This window comes from Microchirus variegatus (assembly GCF_963457635.1).
Source record: "Microchirus variegatus genome assembly, chromosome: 20".
Taxonomy (NCBI): domain Eukaryota; kingdom Metazoa; phylum Chordata; class Actinopteri; order Pleuronectiformes; family Soleidae; genus Microchirus; species Microchirus variegatus.
In genome coordinates, this window is record NC_139821.1 from 10,789,464 (window position 1) to 10,816,340 (window position 26,877).

Consider the following 26,877-nt stretch of genomic DNA (forward strand, 5'->3'; position numbering starts at 1 on the left):
CTCTGAACTCTTCTCTGAAAAAAAACTGCTACCTTGGGACTGTAATGGGACTGGGCTAGACTGATTTGATGGTGCAGAGGGCACGTCCCGATTGACGGATGGAAGGGGAAGGGTAAAGTCTGGCCTCAGGTGATTGTGTGTTGCGCGCACACCTGCGGGCAAGCAAACCTTGCTCCCCGACAAATCTCCGTCAGTCTAAACTGAGGCCAGAGGTTCTGTCCCTAGGGGAACAGCACTTTGTATGAGTACTTACTGTGGATATAGCACTTATAAAAGGCCACGACTTGTTGAAATGTGTTGTGCACCAAAAAACAATTTTTTTGTGTGTGAAATTCATACATTTGATGGATCGCTGTTGAGAAAATAATTGTAGTTTTAATACAAAAAAGTTTTGCACATTTGAAGTGCAAAAATGTCATTATATTTTCTATGGATTTGTTAGAGACCATCATTTCTGGTAATCCGTGCATTGATTCGTTGTCCTCTGTCCCTCCATGGCAATGCGCTATATATATAATTTACCCAAGAGAACCAACAAATTAAAAATAAAGCTTTTATATTTGACTGCAGCCATTATGGAAACTTTTTAAAAGCCTTGGTAGGTGCCGGATGAAAACAAGTCAATCCGCAAAAGAGCATTCATCCTAAATTGCAGGCCCCAGGACAGAGAGTCCTGCTGCTTTTAATTCTAGCCATTCTGTCAGACATTGTTTTACACCTGGGATGTCAGGTGAATGCAATTAGCCATTATACGCTCGAAAATCAGCAGCACTCGGAGTCCTTAAGGCCAAGACAGAAAGCCATAATTGCCACAAAGTGATAAGATTCCCCTTGAAATTCATTGTACCACTAAAAACAGTGAAAAGAGAAGCTTTTCTTGGCAATCGCCTTTGTAATTATACTATTTGGCATAAATGTATCAGGATTTATTGATGTCAGACAATAAAGTGAGGGTTAACAGAATAAATCATCATGGAAAGAAATTCCGAGACCCATTATGGACCAGGCCAAAAGTGCTTTGTTCCTGCTATGCATTGAGCAAATATTATGCCAAGATGACATTTTACATTCTCGTAAGTGAAGGTGTCCTCTGCTTTTCTTGCATTACAAGAGTCCACAGTTCTAGTGGACTCTTGAAACAGGAGTGCGTCTTAATGGGTCTGTAAACAGTTTGGAAAAATGAATCACTCACGGAAAATCAGCCTCCGACATCAACAGCTTCAAAACAACATGGACACAATTGTTCACCGAGGCTTGTGCGGTTACAGGATGGGTCAATAACTCCTCTTATTCATTCAAAATGGCCTCATATTCCACAGCTATTTAGGCAAATGGACGGACAACATATAACACACAGTGGGCTTTGTTTTCATTGACGTAAATGACAAAATAACATCAAGGGGCAAAAGAATCTTTAGTTTTAAGATCCACAACTGAGAGGATTCACTCTCTGGCTATACATTGTGCATCAATAAACATGTTTTTATGTACATGCTATTATTCAGCATGTAGTCCATTTAGGGTGGAACTAATGAGTGTGCCAGTGGCCCCACCCCACAGTTATTGGCAGTAATTACATGATTTAATATTAACAAGCTCATTTGCATGACTACAACGAGAGGAGAGGAGAGCAGAGGAGACGAGATCCACCTCTCATTATAACATTATGAAAGTCTTAATGTTGTGATTTTATTAATTGTAATGAAAACATATTATTGCATGTAGTGTAATGAAAGATTGAGGGGAGTCTGTAAAAAAGAACAAACTGAGAAAATAGTTTGTTCTAATTCAATCGTGGAATATAGATGCAAAGAAAAAATTGACTGTATGTAGAATATCACGTCATTATCATCCATTTATCATACAGACGTTTTTATTAAATATAACATATATATATATATATATATAGGCAACAACAGCACGTAATTTATATGCATATGATAACCCACCTCGATTTTTCATAACTAAACATCGTATGTCATATTATCAATAATAAATAAATAACATTGTAGGTGTTTAAGCAAGGGAGGCAGCAGAATATACAAACTCATAGACTGGGAGCTGGTGGGTTCTGGGCGCGCGCACACACACACACACACACACACACACACACACACACACACACACACACACACACACACACACACACACACACACACACACACACACACACACACACACACACACACACACACACGCACACACACACACACAGGCACATAGAAATGTGGGTTACTTGGAGACAAGAGGATCCTCCTGAGACAGTGAAAAAGTCAACATGGTGAGTTACAGAGTCCATAGGGAGCAGGCCACCAGAGACCAAAACTATACTGATGGATAAAGACAGTGAGGGAAAGACAAGATATTTTATTGTGTGTGTGTGTGTGTGTGTGTGTGAGGGAGTGAGAGAGATTTTCATCATAAAAAGTGGTTATAGTCTTCATGTTGTCATGAGAACATCTACTGAATAACCAGCAGGGGGAGACTCTGTTGGTTGCAAAAATAACTTCATGGGGAAAACAAGCCTCTCACTTCTCACTGTATTTATAATGTCAGTAAATATTTTCCTGAAGAGTTAAAGGTCACTCACTACTTTCAGAGCTTCTCCCAAAGAACATTTAGTAAATTATGTTCCTGTTCCTGTAGGGAACAACTGTTGACACCACCCACATTTTTATCATGGTAGCCCCTTAAGGAGATACATAAAATGTACTGCCTTGCCTCGCCTCTACACGGTTTGGTTGTGTTTCCATTAGCACGGCTGCATGAATCTGCCGTGACTTTGTTTTATACGCGACACACACAAGTTGGTGACTTGTAAAGCAGTTGATTTTGGTGTACTGAATCATAGTTTAGTACTTCCTCCATGACCGGAGCACAGAGTCTGACAGACTGAACACAGCGGCAGGGTTTGTGATGTGGCTCAGCGCTTGCGATTACAGGCTTTTAGCAGTTGCTGTCACTTAACACACCCGAGTGAGATTTTTCCGTGCTAAATGTTGGAGATTAACCCATGTTTTCAGGATTGTTAAACTTCCCATATTATACCATATTTCTCCAAGTTAACCTGTGTCTGTGACATGCTTTGGTCAAAATACCATAAGGATGAAGCAACACAGCAGTTCATTCACCCTGCCAAAACAGCCCTGTTCAGAACGCTCTGTTAAGTAGTATCTCTTGAAAAAAAAAGTAAAACGTTACAGGAAATTACATCAGCCATAGAGGCTACTGGGAGCTAACAGCAGTTAGCATTTGGAAAAGTGATCATTTGCAGGCTCTAGCAGGCACATTGCTGTCATATATAAAATGTATCCTCTGAGGCTGGAAGTTTGTGTAGGACTCTGTGCTGCACTGTGGAGCCAAGAATAGAACTTTTTGTGGGCTTCCGGTTTTCGGATACCGTTGCCCTCGTCCGCACTCTTGTGTTTTTTAGGGACAAAGCGGAGCTCCGCGAGACAACAATTCCAGGAATTTAACGCATTGGCCATTCGCTAATGGAAAAGCAAAATAACGAGTCGAGTTGTGCTAGTGGTAACACGCAAATAGAGGCAGCGCTACTATTGCCAAATCCTTTTAGAGTCACTGTTCTACCTTACAGCAGCAGCAGCAGCATCCCTCCTCACCGTGTTTATGTCTATATGTTAAGCTGCGTCAGAGCACTCTGTTGTAATCCCATTGGTCAGCACAGACAAGGCTATAGCATTCTAACATGCAAGACTTCCCGTCTCGGTGTCATGGAGCGTCCGAGGCGTTGCTACGCAGCATTGCCAATACGTCATTCCCAACATTCATAATCGGGTCCCACACTGGAAATGTGTCATGCTTGAAAATCGGCCTGAATTTGTGTAGGGTGATCCATGGCAATTTGAATATGTGCTTAAATTGCAGTAAATCTGTCAGTCATCTTTGTTAAAAAAAAATGCATAGTCTGACAACATTAAATACAGGGTAATGAAAATATCGTCAATTTCAACTTTATTTTCTGATGCGTGTGCACCACTCTAAGGTTAATTTAATTTGGCCCTGTCATTCCACCAGCGCTCCTGCCCAGCTCACTGTGTGTTGTTTGGATGTTTGGTGCTCTTATTTTTGAGGCATTTTTTAAATTTTCTCTTTATATCCACACAGTGCTTTGCTAAACGCAAGTCTCTCCTTTTTGCTGATTTACTCTGAGTGGCTATTTCATCGACAGTACATAGCTATAATAAACTTAATTTGCTCTCCTCTGTGTACATGTATCCATGCCCTCTTGTATATGTGGGTTTTTAAATGAATATTTCTGTAACAGATTATCAAACACACTGCAGGGAGTGAAGTTTTCAAAAGTGTAATGTGGTTGTTTATAACGGCATTTTTTGAATTAACATTTACACTTAAATTGACAAAGTTGTAGGTGGACAAAAATGGGATTCTTTATGCTATTATGTGCATCTACTTGTAATAAAACAATGGTGTCTATGCGTCACAGCTGCAGCTAATGTTTAAGAGCTTACCGGCTTGAGATTGAGCCACAGCGATGCCTTCCAGCAGCTCGTCTGACTCACCAGATGTACTCTCTGGGCATCAATCTCAGGTGGCATTCACTTTGTCATTATGCTTCCGGCCTGCGTTTTTTACATTTACAAAATGACATTTACTACTCGAATCAACACCAAACCGGCGCATGAGATGAGGCCTACTGAAAATGTCAACTTGTCAATTTATTTGCGTTAACAATTTCTCTCCCACCAGGACACTATTTTGCACGGCCATTACTGTTGCAGCCTTGGCGTGGTTGCCGCTCAGGAAAATTGTGATTGGTTTAAACAAACGAACCAGACATTTTTTATACCCCCATATGGCAGAATGATAATGGGTGCAGCCAGACCATTATCTAGTGCTGATACAGCAAATTAACTTATTGAGTGACAGATGTGAGCTTCCAGATCTGACTTTGGCCTTCTCTAAGTGGTTAGGAAGGTGAAGCATTTTCTAAAACTTTACAAGTGAATATTTCTGCATTAACCCTTTAACACCTAAGCCTTAAAATTTCCATCTGGACATTTGAACCATGAAAGGGCCAGAAAATTTCCTTTGAGTAAGTGCTTTTGTGCCTTTTTCCAGAATAACTTTAAACAATTTGAAAAGTTTTTATTTAAAAAAAAGTAGTAATACACAAACTTTTTGCGTGTTAAATTAGAACATTGAACAGTAAAAAAAAAACATATTTAATATAACATTTGTTTAAGTCTTAGTGTCTCAATGTCCAAAAACAGGCAAAAAAAATGGAAACTATGTACAGGTGTTTTTCCAACCCTCTCCTCTCTTGATTTGCTGGCTTCTTGCAACAGTGGGAACAAAATTACCGTAATAACCAAGTCAGCCTTGACATGCAACTTCTCAGCTTTCAGAAACCACTGGAATTTTTCCGATAGCACAAACCATTGCATAATTACGGTAATACAAAGTGAGTTTGTGCAAACGTTGTATGCGATATGCTCGGTGTTAAAGAGTTAATGCCAGGCAGTAGCTTTGAGATCAGGCGTGTTGTATTTGTTTGTATTTTGACAAGGACAAATCAATGGTGTGTAATTAAATACCAGGGTTTAACATAGAGGTAACACAAGGTTACATTTCGACCTGATCTGATCTAATTCAGCAGTCAACACGCTAGAAGATCTTGGTGTATCTGTTGACAGAGTCACTGTTGTTTTAATAAAAAAAAATAATCAATAATAATTGCAGTAACAGTAAATAGTGAGGCCATTATTGTCAAATTAAATCCCAGGTGGGAGTCTTACACATCAACACTAATTGCTGGGGATAATTACAGACCGTAAACACACTATGTTACAATTGCAGAGAAAAAAATGTCAGCCATTAAACGCCAGAAAAGTTTCCTGGTTGTGTGAGAAATATAACACTAATTGTTTCATCTCTGTAAAGCAGCTTGAGTCTCTAAATAACTTTGATTCATGTTCAACATTCAATGCATCTCGTCATTGTTTATGAGTCTGAAGAGCCCTAACCGCGTTCCAGCTTGTCTTTGTTCGCCGCTATCATGTTCACTCGTCGCTACTTGATCTCAACCCCCGCAAGCTCTTATGTAGACGGCGAAGCCAAAGCTCAGGAGAGGTAAATGTTTTGTACCAACAATTTGGAACGTTGCTGCGAAGAGAGTTGTTTGTGTGTGTGTGGGCGCCGTTAAAGAGAGACGGAAAGAAAGAAAGCAAGAACGAATGAGAGAGAAATGATATTCGCCACAGACCCTGTGGTAAAACCTGCAGGGCTTTGGAGCAAGAGTTGCTTAAGGGATGGTGTTAAGGATGGGATGTCCACCATTTTTGGGTGCACTTTGTCAAAAAACATCAGCAACAGCGACAGAGCATGACTTGATTGGCGAGCACGAGCTTGGAAAGTTTAACAATTCTCAACTTTTGCGGCAACTAAGTATTTCAGGAGATGCCTCTTCTACTGCATAGGTGTAAATCAGCTGTTGGGAAAATAGGGGAAATGGTTAAAGAAGAATTGAAGAGAAAGATGGACCAAACCTTCTTGTTTCCCCCATGGTGCCTAGATGTTTGATGTGGCTGCCTTTAAATTTGTCCTGGGACAAAGCGGCACAAGGTATAATCCACCTGCCAGTCCCGTTCAGCATCAGCAGCACTCTGGCAGGAACATTGTGCTCCCCCACTTAAACACAAAATACCATCAGTGCGAAACTGTAGCACCTATTCTTCTCTTCCTCCGTCTCCCCCTTCTCTGGATTACATTGCACCACCAGATAGTGACGTCAGTGTTGTTGTAGAAAAACTAGAGAAAGAGACAAAGTCAGAGAAGAGAAAAAAAAGCAATCAAGAGGGTGTTTTAGAGGCAGAGCAGGTATTAGCTAGAATGGAAAAGAGATGAGCAAATAAAGAAGATAAGACACAGGGGAAGAAATGAGTGAAACAAGGGGACGGAGTGCTTTTTCCGCTCCTTCCCAGCCCTGCTCACAGGCGAGGAGACCCCACGAGAGAGTCGAGATTGATCGGTTCATTTGGATTGGAAAAGTGGATCTCTCCCACCAAAAAACGTGTTTCCTTCTAAACCAAATGACAAATGAGCTATCGATTTGTTGTTTACAATCTGGGGTTGCACAATGCCCCCACAGCGTGCATGATGGACCTCATAATGGTCAGAGTCTCGAAGGTTTACCCCCGCCGCTAACTGGCAGCTCTCCAGTTCACACACACAGTGCCAACCACAGCACCGTGTGTGTGCAGCCCCTGTTATTATATCTAAATGGCGTGTGTTCTGCTCGGCTACACGCAAAATGACAAAGGCTGTGCTGAAAGAAAGTCTCTGCGGTCAGGAAAGAGGAGGTAGACAAATACAAGAAGTGGTGAAACACTTATTGTGGCTTAAATGAAGTGAAAATAAGACTCTTCGTTTTGGTGGTAAGATTACAACCCTGCACCTATTTCACTATTCTGTGTGTGTGTAAGGAAGAGGTTAGAATGAAACAAATCCTGGATGGACACAGATTATACTGAGAAGGTGGACAGACTTTGTGTTCCGGGCATCACAATAAGCTGGCGGTTACCATTTCCCTGACCTTTGCTATTGATCGTTGCCGATCCTTGGGAAATGTCAAGTTTAAAACTTCCTCACACCTCTGTACCACAACAGTATCCACTCGCAGTCATGCACCAGGCGCACTCGTCCTGCTGGAGCAACAGTGTAAAACATCATTTTATAGGGTTTTGTAAGGGGAGTACATCAATGGACACAATGCAGTTAAATTAATCTTTTGTGTTCCTCAAACATTCCAACATTGTTTAATTTGCATATCGCACCCAACCAGGGTTTCCGTTAGCCGTTAGCAACGTTTAGTCGTTGTCACATGAATTTGGCTGGCAAAAATGTGTCAAAGACAACTGATGACAGCTCTGCGTTGGGGTATGGTCCCTTGTCCTGTGGCCGAATGTGGATTCTCGCTCCAAAACCGAATCAAAACAGCCCAATGAAGCCGTCGCAGAACGCAAACGGAGACATAAACGGGGAATTGTGACATTTCGACCGAGCCGTGTGCACTAATTTTCCTTACTTTCATAATTTATTATGAAGTTGTCGCAAGAGATAAGCGTGTAAAGTCATCTTGAAGTTGCATTATGTAATAAGTCTAAAGAAACTGGGCATAAAATCCTCCTAATATGTCACAGAGACTCAGGAATAATATTCATATAACAAACTGAACTCACCAACAACAACAGTACAGCCAAAATATTTGCATTAAAAATATTATTTTACAGACCGCAAATCATGTTTATGTTTATCTAACGCCGTCTACCAATCATTGCAGTCAGTAGAGTCTCAGCTGCCGAGCAACCACGAGTTGCCAGTCACGTCTGAGCTACAATGGCGGAGAAAATGAAACCTAAAAGACCTCAGTGTTTTGAATTTGAGTGTCGTTTTTTGACCGCCACATTCTTACATATGTCGCTTTTAAATGTATTTCTGATGAATTCAGCAGCATATGTATTGTTTATATCTCATTTTAGTTTATAATAATTAGATTTTGCCTGCTCACTTTACAGGTTGTGGAATGTTTGTTTTCCAGAATTCAATGAAAACTTGTTCAATCTTAGATTGTGTCTGTCCGGCATTAAATATATACGGCCGGAATTTTTAAGCATTAATGGCCATATGGGCCGTCAAAAATATTTTTTAGCGCAAACTCTACTCCCAACATGGCAGTGAAAAGTCCCTGTGTCGACAGCAAAGGCTAATATTCGGTTTACATTGACATTGTGGTGTCAAGTTTCAAACTTATATCCAGAAAATCTGCAAAACAGATGTTGTTTCTCCATCTCTCTTGGAGGTTGCCATTAAACCCTCACAGCATGTTGAAGTTTTCATTAGTTTTCATTTTCATTATTTTTTCTTCAGCGGAATAGAAATTAGTGGAGATTAATGTTGCAGTTGCTAATTTTATTTTTAAGTTTGTGCAGTTATTTGCCATTTCATAAAAATAAAAGTGAAATTTGGATAAAAGTGGGGATGCTCTGTCGGAAACAGCTTTTCATGAGCTAATTAGCTTAACAGTTTTCTCATAAAAAAATGTCTTAATTTGAAAAGTAGACAGAAACTGTAACAGTCACATAACATTAGTGAAAATGTGTTTTTATGCTTTGAAATTAACTATTATTTAGTATAAAGTATCAGAAAAATACAAATGACAATTAATGCGTAGTTAATGCTTTCCCATCACTGTTATTATGCCCCGTTTAAATTCATTCAATATTTGACTGAGAAATGTATGGAATTTATCTTATCTGGACAGTTTGATACAGAGAATAAAAGAAAATAAAAGGGGGAAAAAGATAGAATCAAGACCAGAGGCAGATTGGCCAGATTTTGATCTGTAACTCAGCACTTTTCTGGCAAGAGGCTGAGTGTTGGAGGGGGAGGTGAAGGAATTGTCTAGTAGTGAGAATTAGATTGCTTCCTGATTCAGCTGCTATGCCAGGTCGGGAGGAAATGACATCAGGCGTCAGCGGAGAGGGAAAGTGAGAGACGGAGGAGGGGAGCAAGAGGGGGCAACAGAAGAGGTGGAGAGGTGGAGGATGGATCCAGAGCTCAGCCAAGCACTTCTCTAAATACATAACTAATGTTCCTTGCAGTGCAACTAGAGTCCTGGCTCATTTATTGTCTCAATAAAGCTTGTCTGACAGCCTCTGCGTTGGTTATCAGTCACAGAACCGTCTTAACTGGGTCAAGACCGCTGGGGTGGAGGAGGGGAGGGGGATCAGTTCAGCCCCCTCCCTCTCTCTCTCTCTGTTTCTCTCTGTCTTTGGAGCTGTTGTGGTGGTGGTGGTGGTGGTGGTGGTGGCAGAAAGCACAGCTGGGGCCCTGTTATCACTCACACTTAATGGAAAGAGGTCTCGGAAATTCAGAGTACCAGGACAGATATATTTGGGGCCGTTTATCCTTTGAAATGCACACATGCAGCTGAGTGAAGGACACCTGGTGCATGCCGGATGTGCGAAAGTCAATATTTTTAGGAGTATAAACTCCCCAAAATTGCTGCTGTGCTTTATTTTCTTTCTTCAGAGGGGCATAAAATGATGCTTCCAAACTGCTGCTGTTACTCAAAGTCCCCCATTTTACATAAACTTTTTGTGTGCGCTTCAAAAACAAACTCTTTTTTTTATTTTTCCATGCTATTGTCTGTGCAATACAATGGTTATATTCTCTATTAAAAAAAAAAAAAGCAGAGAGAAGCTTGCAAAAAGAACAAAAAATGATGTGCAAATTGTGTACAATAATGTAGTGTGATTAGTGTTTGTTATTACAAGGGAGAAATGGGTCTTTAAAAAAAAATGAAATCAACATTTAGGAAAAAAGGAAATAATTCCCCCTAAAGTACACTTAAGGGCAGCATTCAGTACAATGAACAACAATAACAACAATTAGAGTGCTGAGAAAAAGGGTAGTTTTTCATAATATATACACAGGGAGATTGGGAATATGAAAGGTAATTTGTTGTCCTATTGAAAATACAAATTGCATAACAGTGGCGTGTCATCGGGACAAACAGAGATCGCTTTGCTTTGCCAAAGTGAAACCCAACACTGCTTTAACGCACCTAATATTTGTTTTCTTACTCAGATTGCACGATAGTACACATGCACAGAATGTGAATCGGAAAAATGTTGTCTGCCGTGACTTAAAAAAAAAAAAAATGTTAGACAGAGCATACAGTGCACAATTAAATGTTTGTACCGTTAAAACAAGTAAAAAAAGTTTGGTATGATGTTTGAAGAAGCATAGTTCCCTGGTGTCCCAATGAACATGTCTGTGACATGCTTTGGTCAAAATACCTCAAGGATGAAGCACCACAGCAGTTCAATCACCCTGCCAAAACAGCCCTGTTCAGGACACTCTATTTAGTAGCATCTCTTTAGGTCCACCTTAAAAAAATAATAAAGTCAAACGAAACTTAAGGGACAGGAAATGACATCAGACACAGAGGCTTCTGGGAGCTAACAGCAGTTCAATGAGTGCGGAAGTCAACATCGCGTGTTTTATCTCCGGTACTTAGACTGAGGAGGACCACAAAAGTCAAACAGTCATCTGAAATATATCGCCATATGTGATATAAAGTAGCAATAATTGTTCAGAAGTTGCACAATTATACTGTTTTTATTCTATTTTTCTTTATAAAAAACACTTCATCAAATTGTCTATAGGTTGTACTGAAAAAAGGATATTAGACGCTCTATATTGCAGATTCTCAAGCCTCTGTGTATACTGTACGGTTTTCACATAATAATGGCAAAAAGCAGCTGAAATGCTGTGTTCTAAGGGTTAATGTTAGCAGTCGCACGTAAACAAGCAAATTACAATGGGATTTAACATCTCAAATTGATGGAGATGGAGATGGAGAAACTGATATTGGTACAGCAACAGATTACCTTTGTGCCCAAACTCTCTGTATCACCTGTTTCATGATGAGCTTCTGTTCAGCAATTTAGATTTTCTTTTATTGTTGTTGTTGTTGTTATTTCCCTAAATCAAAGCTATAAGATTAAATATGTGCCCGACATAAGCCACCTTTTTTTTTTCTTTGTTCCTTTGAAGGCAATTATCTCAAGTTATTGTTTTTGGTTCAAGACATCACATATTCCATTTCGATTTCATTTTGTTTCCGTGCACTAATTATTAAATTATCATACAATGTCGCGTCTGAATAGTCGACGAGTTCGCGGCTGATGGTAGAAAAAAAGATATTTACAAAGCCACGTAGCACCTCATTTCGTCGCCCACCACAGATCCTGTGCAGCTTGAATGAAATGACTACAAGCTCCAGGTGAAAGTGGAACCAGGTCTCTAAATGTTTTATGTGCCATTTTAGCTGAAACCTTTAATATAAAAAAAACACATTTCCTTGGCTGATTTTCTGCAGATTTATTTAGCGGTAGAAGTTTCAGGGAGGAGATCAGAAGAAGTCGTATTTTATCTTTTTTTTTGCTGAAGGGAGTGTACTCCTTTCAGAGAGCACAGATGCTTCCCTTTTATCCCAGAGCCTCCCTGAGCATGATTGATTAATAAAACAACTGAATATTTAACAGTTCGATACAAAACAAAGTGTTGGATCGTTTTGTTTCATGTGATGTTTCTTTGTCCTGTTATTCCCAGAATTAATGACTCAACTTCTAATGTGTGCATAGGTGACTATTATTACATTATTTAATGTAATATGTGAGGGTTTTATTAGATTACACCATTTTCAATTCATTACGCATTGCCTCTCTTGTTCATTAACGATGGAATGAGTTGTAAAAACTCATTATATTGTTGTGAGATATGAGGGAGAGAATGTGTGAGTATGTGAGTAAGCCCTGCGTCCAACCCCATTCATTTTTGTTCCCATTCAAACTTTTATGGAATCACATCGCATTTTTAACCCTTTAACAACAGAGCATAGTGAGACGACATGTTACGTTGTTACACGACGGTTTTGTTCTATCTATTTTAAGGTCGGGACTGCAGATGTAAATTAGCCTAAGGCTAACTCTGGTGCAATACATCAAATGGCGACATTTATGTTTTAATTGCACATGGTCCCTTATAAAATGAAATCAATCAATATCGGAAAAAAATTCCATCGGTCAAAAACCCATGTGTGGTTATTGCGGTAAATTCACTGGAGAATCAGCGTCACCAGAGAGGAGAGTGTTGGAAAAATGCCTGTACATGCGGTAGTTTCCATTTTTGGGCGTGTTTTTGTACATTGAGACAAAAACATTTACAAATGTGCTTCTCCGTATCTGAGCGGGCTCTCTGTATCCAACGCAGACTGGATCATTTCATTTGATCTCTCTACGCGCTGCTTTATCCCCACATCAAAATAATGATCTTTATGTCAAGGATCAAGTACAGTTGGGATGAAGTGCAGTGAACGTGGTGAGGGACTCTTAAGAGCAGAGCGCACTTTTCATTGTTTTCACTCCATGGTCTCAACCTTTGTGTAGAAAACACTTCAGTGCTTCAATTAAGGGATGAATCAGATGAGCTGATCTCCCTAGAGTTCATAATCTGCGGCCAAGTTTCGCATTCGCGCAAATAGACTTTCCAGCATTTAATAGGTGCTGTTCCACAGTGTACTCACATATTGTTGGAACCATTTTATTGGTGGTGAAATTTCGGCCGAATTTTTGGTACATCCCTAAATATAACATCTTTATCGACAATAACAATATAGCCGTATTAATGATGTATTTGTGACTTGGGTTTCAATCAGCATCCTGGACGTTACATGGGTGTGCAGCGCCCTTGTTCCCCGGTTTAGAAAAATCTGTGGTGTATAAAAAAAAATATCTTTAAAATAAATAAACAAGTAACACTTAGCCTGGCGGGGGGGCAAGTAAAGCCTGGCAGCCCACCAGGCTTATAATGCACTGGGGGAAGCCCTGCAGTAAATTGTAATTAACTGACAGAAGTTATTCTGGGAAAATGGGCAAAAGCACTTAGTTACAGGATCATTTTCTGGCCCTTTTATAGTTAAATTAAGCACACATTTTGACAATAACGTTTATAAAAACATTTTGATAATATTGATTTTAGACTAATAAGTGCAATCACAGGAATAAAAGAATATTAGAGAGCATTAAACAATCAAAGAGCATACAATGCAATGAAAACATAACGATGTACATGTGTAAAATGAAATATAGTGTTGTATTTTATGTATATGCACTGTAAAACAACAAAGTAAGTTGTAACTGTAGCAGTGAAAATAATTAGTGTGTGTGTACAAACGCAAAGAAAACATTCATACCTACGTGCACATGGACGATGCACAAACACAGTGAGAACACACACACGTGCACTACGTACTCGTAAAGACTAAATGACCTGAAAATAATAAGCACTAACCAGATTCGAGGGAAACCAAACAGTCTCCCATAAGCTGCCTTATACATAACAGCGATGAGCGCACTCTTATCTGCTTTGGGGACTGTACAGAGTTGAATTATCATTCATGCTGTATTGCTGTTTTGCTTAATTGGAATTTGTTTAGCGGGCTTTGTAAGAGAGCAAACAGGGAATAAACAGATTTATGGGGAGCTCTGCCAAGTAAAAGGTTATGCATAATTTAAGGCGGATTAGTTTGGATGTAGAGGTCAATAAGGCTAAAAAGACAAGTATCATCAACGTAAAGGAAGGCCTGCACCGGCTCTCAGACGCTTTATTAGCAGACACTATATAGCGTGCTCACATGCCCACATTAGCACACGCCTCGCACACACCTTTGTCATACATCAGCGCACATATGAGCAGCCAACGGAAGGAAATGCTATACGTGTGCAGACTAATTATATGTGTTTATTTCTGTTTGCAGCCGCAGGGTATTGTTCTACTTTAGTCCGATGTCGTTTATCATCAGCTTCAACATAATAGTCACCTTCATTGTGATCGTCCACATCACGATCACAGCTGTCGTCGTGACCCATCAGTCCGGCGCTATACGTCCCTGCCGCTGTCCCCTACCGCATGTTCATTTGTCACATAGCCTTGCTCTTTGCGTTGCTTACACTGCATTCACTCAGCTGCTGATAATGCCAGTGTAAGCAAACAGCCTTTTTATCCCCCCTCTTATTATTAGTTGCCTCCGTCAAACAGTAGTTGAGTCTGGGCAACGTGAGGACAGCGTCTTCAGCCTTATCCAGGCATAAATAGTAGAAAAATTAAAACCCACCATTTCTAATCTCGTTACCATGCTTAGAATTGGTCACTTTTAATTTTGCATCTCATTTTAAACAAAACTAACGCCCAGAGGAGCTTGTTACACAGTCATTCAAACACATATCATAAAGAGCAGACATAGTATTGTGGGTGCAAAAGAAACTCCCTTTGGAAGGAACCGGAAGTTCACAGATGTTAACTGCAAACCAGGTGCCTATTGGAAGATACCAGCTGTCAATCACATTTTCCTTTAAATAGGAACATAATTCACAAAATTAACATCAAGTTTCAGGGCCACGTTTGGCGTAGTGGCAAGTGTTCTTGCCTTTGCAGCAAGAAGATGCTGGTTCGAGCCCCTGTTGGAACAAGGGCTTTTCTGCATGGAGTTTGCATGTTCTCCCCATGTGTGCCTGGGTTTTCTCTGGGTTCTCCAGCTTCCTCCCACAGTCCAAAAACATGCAGATCCGGGGGATGAGACAAATTGGACGCTCTAATTTGACCATAGGCGTGATTGTGAGAGCGGGTGGGTGTTTGTCTCTATGTGTCCCTGGGATGGACTGGTGGTCTGCAATTGTGGCAAAACTTGCCCGCCAGCTTATCTTCACAAAAAAATTACATTTCGTATCGAGTTCAGAGCTTTTATTCTAAAAAATCATGAACAGTTAACCTAAAGTAAATGTTTGGTTTGAAAAATACAAAGGTACAAAGTTGTTTAATAAAAACACTGCTGTTGTCATGAACAGCCAGGTTTGGGGAGTAAACCTAGTCTGTAAAATAACTACTTGCATATGGTTAGGCTCAAAGAAAAAGCAGTAATACTTAAAATTGAAATGATGCACAATAAATATTAACAGTACGAGTACGTAACTCACATGCATTTGTCTTGGTAACAAGCTGCTGGTTAAAGACAACATCCACATTACTGTTAGTTTAAGGCGGCAAACATGGGTTTTTGTTCCTAACTGAAGACACTTTGCCTGATGAAGATACAATGTTTTGGCCCAAATATTCAATTGCTTACAAAGACATTGGCGCTCGGCCACATTTACTTGATCCCTGCAGTAGAGGATGGATGGACATCATGTTTTATTGAAGAAGACCTTGCTATTGAAGCTATTATCTCCTCAGGAAAATGAACTCAAGTTTGTCATAGACATCTATTCAAACTGATTTATTTCACGTCCCGGTGGCTACTTCGGTCATACTTGCTGTTCTTTACTTTTCAAACCAGAAAACTACACTGATTTTTTTTTTTTACATACACTCTATGGTTTTTGAGCATCACCCAATAGCTTTGCAGTAGAAGTATCACAGTAACACAGTCCACTGAGCCTGTGGTTTGATCCTTTAGACCTTTTTGAATTGTTGGCAAGACCTCAGCTGCTGCAGCACAGGTAATGGAAACAGTGCACTGCTCATCCATTTCAACAATATTACATTTTTTACCACACATGGGATGGGAAGAGAGAGCGTGGTTTTATCTGGATCCGAACAAAATTGTGACCATAATAAGAACAGGATAAAACAGCCTGTATTTTGCCCATGATTACTTTATATATACTTACTATATTCTATTCATTCTTACATTAACCTCTTAACCCTCAGAACACAGGGCATTCAGGTGGCTTTTTTTTTCCTATTACTGTATGAAAACGTATAAACAGAGGCCATAAGAATGTGTAATATAAAGTCTCTTATATCCTTTTTTCATCATCATTTTCACCAACATTATAATCTCACAAAAAAGTAGTAATTTGAATTGGTGAAATTAGGAAATACTACCAATAAAAATTGGCTAGTTTTTTATGAACAAAATGAAAGAAAAAACTATTTATTTTGTGACTTCTGCACAGTTATAGCAACTCACGTTTTATTTTATTTTTTGAATATGTGATGTGAAATTAATCATTACTTTGACTCATCAACACATAAGACGAGAAAAAGTTGTGTGTTATTCCCACAGCAATTCATCAAGCAAATAAGGGGTAATTGGTAAACCAGAAGATAATCCACTTTTTAATTTCTCTGTGTGGGCTTGTTTGTGTTTAGCGGCTTCTTCCAGGTATAAATGTCAGGGTTTACCCGTTCACACTGGTGTCTCAGTAGACGCTGGTGTTAAAAGATCTCTGTCCCACAGACTCCTACTCACATTGACATTTCCTCCGCTGGCTCACGGCACCTTTTGGCTCTCTGTCTTTGTACACATGTGTCTGGTGGACGCACGCCGCTTGTGTGTGTGCGTGTACACAAATGTGGGACTGCTGTTGGCGTCAAGCAGTAGAGGAAATGTCAGAGCACATCTGTGAATGAACGATAGCAGTACCTGGTGGCCAGTACACACAGACACACACACACAAGTACATGTGCACATGCACAGATACAAACACAAACACATAAACAAGCCCAAACCATTGGTTCACCATTGAAGCTTCCAGTTAGGCCTCACACAATACCAACACAACGTGACATGTGGACTACAGAGGAGACATTTGGACACAAGGGGACAAAGGAAGTCTAAATTGGCAGCAAACCTTAGAATTTTAAACCAATTTTAAACATTTATAACATACTCTATCTCCTATATACTGAAAATAACAAAGGAATACATTACATGAACTTGCTTCTTGGTTGTGTATTATAAGGAATATAGCATAACAATTTTGCCACTGCTATACGATCCACAAGATAGCACACGATATCGGCAATATGGAAAAAGAAGATACGAAATAAGAATATTACTCTGAATTACAGTCTAGGATTATTTTACATGTGAACGCTTTGGGTTTTTTTTTTAACTCCACAGAGATGTACACAGTTTTGATTCATCTTTAGTAAGTTCTCACCTTACACCGTTTAAAGATACACAACCTTTAATTAAACTTAACTTCTTTCAATTTAGAAAACAAATATGTGAAACACAATTATGGAGGCGTTTTATTCTCAAAGAGACGCAGTGTTTGATTTCAACCTTCAATTAATGTCGCCGGGATTATTTTTGATGGCACATCAACTCATAACAGGGTGAATGTCACCTCTGTTAACCCTCTTATGACCATCATGATAATCGGGGCCGTCTGAATTTATTTTGATCTTATGGCTGTAGAATTGTTAAATATTAAGATTTTAGAAATGTATGGACATTAACGTATGTTTTCAGGATTTTAAGTTTTTTTTTTTTTTTTTTTACCGATTCTTGTCTCGGACGTCGCGCTCATGACTCTTCCAGTGACGACACTTTCAGTCTGTCGACATCACATTTAGTATGGGCTCAGCTCGCTTGGAACCTCGCCAGAGCAGGTACTAAAAAAAGTACCAGTTACCAGGTACTATTGCTTATGGAAAAGAAAAAAAAAAAAAAAAAACACAGTATAGTATAAAAAACTGTACAATGGAAAATATATAACTTCTGGTTTTGGGTCTGCACCACAAAAAGAATTACACCACTCACAACATGTACCGCAAAAACTAATTTAGAGATAATTTATGTTGCAAAATGTAGACTTATTTATCCATTGTTGGTTGCAATATACAATGTAGCTGGTCACTATACTATATCTATCACTATCTAAATATTTCATTGGAGGCCAAAATGTTGATCACGGTTTAGGACCTCACATATAATACACATGACACACATTAATAAAAGACAGCCTCATAAGCATATTTACACACAGACACAACTCTGAGGTCTGCAAATGTCATGGAGTGTGCTATTTCATTATTTCTACCTCTTGAAGTTTCATTACAGTAGTAAAGCCAATGTATTTGGGACACAAATTTTCTCACAAAAAAAAAAAAAAATTAAAAGTGGGGCTTGACAGCATTTAGTTCACAGGAACTCATCACGGCCGCCAAACGGGTGGAATAATCTTGTGAATATCAGGCAAAGCAATAGACTGGAAATGAACAACCTCGGGGAAAAAAAAGACGTGAAGAGACAGTAGAGGGGAGATGAGATGAAGTGAGAGTAGAAATAGAGGGCAGATATGAAAGGACGGAAAGAGAAAATAGTGCATGCGAGAGAAGGGTGAGATGAGAGGGAAAACAAGACAAGAGAAAATGAGCTGAGAGGAGATGAGCTGCGGGCAGAGGGGAAGGGATAGGCAGCTGGTGGCTAATTACAAAGCACAGGGATTTATTTCTTTGCATTAGGTTCTTCTCTCAAATTCCGCTGAGCTTCCTCTTAATTCCTGCTCAGCTCAATCCAGGTTTAGGGAACGTCTGCCTACCATGGCAGGTCAGATAATACACTTAATTATCCAGATCCTAGATCCACTGTAAAGGGAGACACGGTAAGGGATTTCTGTGATAAAAGCAAATCTCAAAGTCTTAAAGTGCACTCATTTGAGCTTTGTCTCCTGACATGTCAGTTAAGGGTTTGCTTAAAAAAAACATTTCACATAAGTGTGCATGCGTGTGCTGCTGCATCGTTATTACCACAAAGTAGGAAAAGTGAAACGCAGTGTGATTCATCGCCAAATAAAAATGATCTATAGACACTTGTTATATGTAGGTACAGTGTGTGCCCAAGGAAAATGTATGTCTGAGTAAACTCTGACAGATTTGTGAAATGAAGACGTGGGGAGTTTGTTTAAATGACTATTGGACTCGCCATCTATGGGGAGCTTAATTATGATGCATTACAGAGAAGGAAAAACTGAGAGAAAATGTATATGAACATTTGTGTACGAGTTGTTTTTTTGTGTTTAGGGGAGTGTGTGTGTGTGTGTGTGTGTGTGTGTGAAAGCTCTATTTTTATAAAAAGCTCATTACCGTGAATCAGGAGGGATGCTGATGTACTTCCATCAGACAGCAGCCGAGTGTTTCCACAAGGCACTGCTAACTAATATGAAAGTGAGGCAAAAAATACAACTATGCAGAATTGTTTTTTCTTTCACTCATTGTTGCACTAAGTACCAAAATGTTGCGCATATGCTTCGTACTTAAAAAGGAATTCAATGGATTCCATCAAGTACGCATATTATGACTAAGTACCCAGGGTCCCCCCAAAACACTTAGACATTCAATGTTTATTTTTTATGTGCAATTTTTCAAATGCTGCAGCATGTTATCGGCATGCAAAGTAGTTCTGGAACTGGGATCAATAAAAAAATGATAATCCTGGAGACTTTGAAGCAGTGGTGACCTTTCAGTACAAGTACATTTGGGTCACCAAAAGAATAAAGATTGGAGTCATGAGAGGGAGCGAGAGACTGTTTCCAAGCAGTTCGGCAGTTGATTTTTATGACAGGATAATCCCAGTGAGATTACAAATCTCTTGTTCAAGGGCGTTCTGGCCGAGAGGCAGCAACAACAAAAACAAAGATCTGCAACAAAGACAAATGAAATTACAATAAGACAATAGCAGACATTAGAGAGCCAACAGGAACCTAAATCCTTAAGAATTAATTAAAATGATCTCGGGCTGCAACTAACGATTATTTTTGTTGTCGACTAATCTGTCCATTATTTTTTCGATTAATCCCGATTTTCTTCATTGGCACCTATTTTGGACTCACGCGTGTACTTTAATAACACGACATTTATCACAGTTTAATACCTGAAACAAATTATGACAGATTTCTTACATTGAATTAATATGCTCCAAATCACACAGTTGATAAGTGAAAGAGGTTTACAATTCATTATAAACGCTAGTATCGACAGGGGCTGAAATTAAGTATGTCAAAGCATCTATGCCTGTAATTCACCGATTACTGCCGTAAAGTACGCATTAACGTAAGTGAATTAGTGTTCGCTTATTGACACTTCTTCCATGATTTTCCGACTGATAGACGTACGACACGAACGTATTATGTACTTGCATCATAGGCTTAGACTTTTCTGCGGTACGTGATGATACAGCGGCTCCGGGGGATGTCGGCGTTTAAGGTGTCCGTGCATCGCCGTAGTGCTTCCATGGAATGAGAGTTGCGCTTCACAGCGATTGTGTTTAACGTGTAACCGAGTTTGTACCAATGAGACCTTCAGCCAGAGCAGGCCGTCCTACCCCGAGAATAAAGCTCACAGTGATGAGTAAGAGCTTTGCAATTTGTGATGAAGCGAAGGGAAGCATATGGGATGCAGAATCTGGACTTTGCAATACCTGGTCTGGTGCATGCATGTATAAGACATAATCCAGGATAGGCAGAAATGAGGCAGTCTTTTCTGGGCCTTAAAGGAGAAACATGACTTATAGAAACCAAATTTGAGTGCCGATGTCTTTTTGTATAAGCTTCAATTAATATTGTCCTCGGGCTCAAACCTTTTTAGCGGCTTGAAGGTGGCATTTTACACCCTAAACAATACTGGTTATTAATTCAATACAGTCTTTGGACCAGTGAACCTCTTACAAAGACCTGTGTCTGCCATTACATTTACAAAATCTACTTTGTGCATGTGCTAAATTCACTAGCCGACGCTCTTGTAATCGCTGACATAGCGCCGTGACAGTAAAACATCGACAAGTCTGTCCATGTCGAACTCGTTAAGTAGCCACTAAAGCTGTCACTTTTTTAGAACTGGGCAATCACCAATTGGAAATCCACCAAATTAATTTGAACAAAAGGTGATATCTGACTCCCGTTACCTTCTATTATGTAATACCACCGTCCTTTCTCAGTGCAGGGACTCGGTTAAATGTCTTTCTATCTTTCTCATACACTCTTAAATTAAATTAAAAAAGCTGCTATCGTCTTAATTTGACATGTCGCAAACTAACCCGCGTTTCATCTAATTATTCTATTAACCATAGATGCATATGCTTATTTGTGTCATTTAGTTGTGTGAGTGTAGCAAGTGGAGACGGCAGCTTTAATGAGGCTTCAATTAACTGGCTGTGAGTATGTATTTTCAATCCATTTCCTTTTTTCTTTTTTTTTTTAAATAAACATGCTTTTGTTGTATTTATATTTGGTGTCCAACAGCAGCAGCAGCAGCAGCAGCAGCTGATTCTGGTGCCTGCTCAGGCCGTATCTGATCCATACACTTTGTAATTATCTTAGTGCACGCTCTTATCTTAGCAACAGCTCAGCGAGGTTGCCGCACTGCATTTGCTACACCAGATCTGATCTGTGTTTAAGTCGACTTCCTCTCTTTTTTATGCCTGTTTGCGTGTAATCGTTCTTGCTCTTTTATTTCCCTGTACACACACACACACACATATATATATATATACACTTACTAGCCCATCATTTTCCCTGCCATGTCACCCATAGCGAGGCATTAGACTGAATTTATTAGACCAAGATGCTGGCTGTTGACATGAGTGTGATCTACCATTAGGTATGAAGATAAGTGTGCCATGGAGGGTGTAGTATAATCTTCTCTCACTCTCTGCACCTTATCCTCCCGCTGATCAAAATGTGGATGATACCTTTCCTTGCACATAACATTACACAGTACGGTGCATGTGTGTGTGTGTTGGTTTATATTTTATATCACCCTCGAATGACGCTCGTTTGAACACAAGCCACTGCCCTCACATCAACACGGCCATATTGTCATCAGATGGTTATAGATACCATAACGGTTATCCAAGAGGGTCGTCTAAACTCTCCAAATGAGGGCTTTAACTTGTCTTATCTTTATTGTTTTAAACCAACATCAGTCTTTTCCATACATATCAAATATTAATTACCTTTTTTTTATATATTTACCCTGAAAATGCCAAGTTTTTCATTGTTTTTGGCTTGATTATTACAGCCTGGTATGTGTGAAAGATTAGCAGATTTGCAACCAATTCCTTTGCAATATAAAGAATTGTGAAAATCAGTCTAATAGTGAGCATGAAAATATGCGTATGACAGAAATCCTTTTGAAACGCCACAGAAAGGGTCCCAGCTCAGAATTAATCAGGTATTTTTGTATTTAATTATATTTCAATTTGATTTAAAATGGGTGATTTGCTTGGCTCAGTACGTTCAGGTTATTATTATTTGCCATAACATGAAACTGTTATTACAAATACACAGCTTCCATTTGTTCTTAGAGTTCAGACAGGTTAATCGAATGCTAAATTATTTCTTCCCACATATAATCTGCTTTAAATCCTCATTATACACTCTGCTCATTTTTGCCCAGGTGTAGCGTTGGTTGTTGATGAAGTTTTTAGAACTTTTTTATTTCTTGCTCGATATAGTGTAGTGTGATTCAAGAATAAAGTTTAGAGCTACCAATTAGTGTGGCTTACTGCAAATGCTGGAAAATGGGAAATCAACGAAACGCTTTCTGTAATAAATTCATATTAGCATCCTTATACCTTGTGTGGTGGTTGCAGAGGAAGTCGGGTGTTTGTTTGTTTTATAACTGTATAATGTTCTTAGTGTAATGCAGCTACAATGCACCTCATTTGTGTACAAGGGAGTGAGAACATAATGTACACTTGGTCGTAGAAGGTATTCTTGTCTCTTTTAAACAAACTTATTCAGGGAGGATTGAATTGAAATCATTGTTAAAAATGGAACTAGAAGTAAACACCTTCAAATGTATCTTTTGTCAGCAACAAATAAGTGACATACTGTTGACCTGGGGCCTTTGGCACAGGACGTTAAGCCTATAGTCCCAAATCAGGGTTTTAACATGGACAGTCCAGCTTTTTTTCCATTTAGAAAGTAAACAAAGATAAACACATATCCTTTCAAAACAGCTCTTTGAGACTCTTTGTGTAATCTATGCCAGTGGAACAATCTTCCACTACATGCCCCCTCACAAACAGATCTTAAAACACATTTTTACTCTCCCTATAGGAGACGTTGGTTTTATCTTTTGTCTAGTTATATTGTACGACTTATAGTGGTCTTGTGGTCATTATTCATTATTATGCACACTCAAAAGGGACCATATGACCCAATGTACTTCTGGATATCCAAAAATGGACAGCCATTCTTTTTCTTCTTTCTCTTTTCAGATTTCTGAGCTTTCTTCAAATTGTTCCCCATGTTACTTTGTCCCTGAAGTGAAAATACCCCAGTCACACACAGTATACTATTTCACATCACTCGCGTGCAGCTAGCCTTAAGGCGAACCCGAGCAGTGCCAAGCAATTCAAACTCGAGTAGTATGTCAGCAAAATGCACTCAACAATAATAATTCTTTACACTGATGTCAATTCCCAGCTCAATTTTCACTTTGCTGACACAGTGTTCAGAGTACTTTTATTATTTAGCCATGTAGTGCTTGAAAAAGGTATGCATATTTTATGGATTTACTGATATAAAGATATTGTTTATGGTGAACAGATTTTGGGAACAGTGTGTATAGTGCTCGCTGATAATCAATGCGTATTTTATAGCCTGTAGTGGTGCTCTTAGAGCAAATATACATAGAGACTGTAGAGGAAAACTTAATTCCTACTTTTTATGAGAGAGCCAGTAAGTCATTGATGCCATAGTGTGTCGCAGTGTGACCATTTATCATTTTATCAATAGTCCTTCCTCCTGATATTCCTGTTGATCTTAGTTTTATGAGTCACATGTTTACATCTTAATGAGGTTATACAGTGTTTTTTGGAATAATTTTAGACTTGTGTGAGCCATCGTCAAAAAAAAAAAGCTAAAGACATGACATTATACGCCAATGACTTTCCTGCTACTCCAGTTACTCAATTACACATGACGCCAATTACGTCCTGTGACACCTGTCCGGAATACCTGGATTGTGGGGATGAACTAAATTAGTTTTTTAATGGCTAAAATTAAAGTTCGCTGTCATCCCATTTTTGTCCATATGAACACAATATCTCAGGAGCACCCTAAGGAAATCCAGTCAAATGTCATCCTAATGATGAATGGAATAGATTTTTGGTTGTTAAACATCGTTTATGTGCCTCGCAGCACGACCACGTGTTTTCTTGGCATATTATTCTCTATATATATATATATATATATATATATATATATATATATAAATCATAAATTGGTCTATTATTATTTTTGGTCATATGTTGATGATAAAATACATTTTTATTAAATTCCCTTTAAAGTCTTTGCTGGGTATAATGTCACGGTGGACAGATGGTTATGACACCTCAAGGTGATAGTTCTGGTTTATTTCTGTTTTTATGATATTATTACTTTTCATGATCATTGTATCTTCTAGAACAATAAAATTTGCTTCCGAGGAGCAATTACAATAAAATGTCATTAGTGTAGCTTTACTTGTTAAGCGGTGGCTGTGGATGAGTAGGTTGAGAGTGTGGTCTTTCACCAAGGTCGGTGGTTTGATACCCAGCTCCTCTACTCTGCATGGCAGCATATTCTTTTTTTTAATCTTGGTTTGATTATAGCTCTATATAGATTCTGCTAAATTAATGTGAGAGTGGTTGAAAAAAATATATTCTGTTGGTGATATTTTAGAGGCATAATTTGCCCCATTTCTATGGAGCTCTTTATTTGCTCTAAAGTAGGGCTAAAGTTTTTTTTCTTGATTAATCAGATACTGTCAAGTATGAAGTTTGGTCCATAAAATGCCAAACAATGTTGGTGTTAAATGGTTAATTATTTGTTTATGTTAAATGAAGTAAAGGAACCACAATATATTCACATTTAAGAAGCAAAAAAAACAGAAACAGCTTGTTTTCATTTAGTAATTTATTGATCAAATAGTCATTGCAGCCCTACTTGAAATTTGTATTGCTACAAATGTGTTCAACTAAAGTTCTTTCAAGCAATATTTATATAATTCTCTATTTTAGTCTTTGCATACAAAAGCAGATTTTAAGTCAAATCTGCTTTTGTATGAGATTAATCCCTGCGATTTGAACCAGGTATCCATTACTTCCGTGATTTTCATTTTCCATTCCAATTCCTCTGCTCTGCTCGTGTGCACTAAACTGCTTAGTGTTGAGGTGTTGCAAGCTCAATTATGTGTGTTTTTTCCCCCCCAAAAAAACAAATACAGCATATGTATGCACAGTATTTGTTGCCAGCTCGTAATATCTGGGTTTTTTTTTTTTTCAAGCAGAACGCATATAAAAAAACACGTCTTAGCACAAAATGTGCTGCCAAAATCATAAAAAAACAGTTTCTCCACACACAAATTCCATCGTCACTATATAAATATACTATAGAAATATACAGTATCATTATGGTTTAGTACTTTAAGTGAAGCCTGTAGGGTGAGTGAACGTAATGGGCTTTAGACTGAGGCTCATCTGGGACTTGCTTTAAGTGTGGTCTAGAACTTTAAATAAAGCAAAACAGATTGAGACAAAGTTTGCGCCCGAGAAAGTACAAATTACAGCTTGCTGTTCAGACAAAGGCTTGCGCTTGTGCAGTGAATGTCGCTGATTGTTAAAACTTGATATAGCGTGTTTCCATCGTCACCGTTGGTGGCTCGTGCACAGGGCGTACACAAAACATTTCATTCTGTTTTGAGATGTTGCAGGATACAAGACTCCACTATAAAGCTGCTGAATAACATTTGTGATGTGTTTATCTCATTAACCTCACTGGTCACAGCTTTCTCCATTTCTCTCCATCTGTCTGATTTTTGCCATCTCAACTCCATCTCTCATCCCCCCTCCTTCGCTTGCATCTCTCACTTGTCTCTTTACTTCATTGCTCTTCATCTACACCTGCATATCTCATCTCTCAATCCACCCATCGTTCCCCATATTCCTGCATACATTGCATTCACATCTCCCCGTTCTTCACAATCTATCATACAAACACCTACTCACTCCATACATTTCTTGCATCCACCTCTCTGGCACTTGTTTTCATCCATTTATTTCACCTTTCTAATGATTCTGCCTCTCTTTTTTTTTCGTCTCCGCAGCTGGTATCGTTCGGAAAAGGCAGTGGTGTGAGATGGTGCCGTGTTTGGAGGACGAAGGCTGTGACCTGTTAGTCAATAAATCTGGCTGGACTTGTACACAGCCTGGAGGTCGAGTCAAAACCACCACGGTGAGTTCAGGATCTCTTTTAACCCCCGTAGGTAACTCGGCCCTCTCACAAACCAGTAGGTGTGCAGTACATTATGCACCGGTGGCACCAAATGAGCTGAATAAAACATTATATCATTCTGTCAGTTTGTTCAAGGAGGCTGCAAAGAGTCAAGCTTTAGATTATTATTATTATATTATTATATACATTGCATACACTGCAATGTACATAATAACCACAAAAACCACACTGCATATAGCCCAAACAAAGGTGAGTAAAG

At 39.0% G+C, this 26,877-nt stretch overlaps 1 protein-coding gene across 1 annotated transcript in view; it reads left to right on the forward strand.

Moving 5' to 3' along the window:
* tafa5a (TAFA chemokine like family member 5a) overlaps positions 1-26,877 on the forward strand; it is a gene marked incomplete at both ends in the record, with an annotated part of 99,347 nt that overhangs the window by 71,263 nt on the left and 1,207 nt on the right. The window contains one exon of the mRNA XM_083906799.1: positions 26,491-26,649. Coding sequence (XP_083762925.1) covers positions 26,491-26,649 — 159 coding nt within the window. The remainder of the gene's footprint in view (positions 1-26,490; positions 26,650-26,877) is intronic.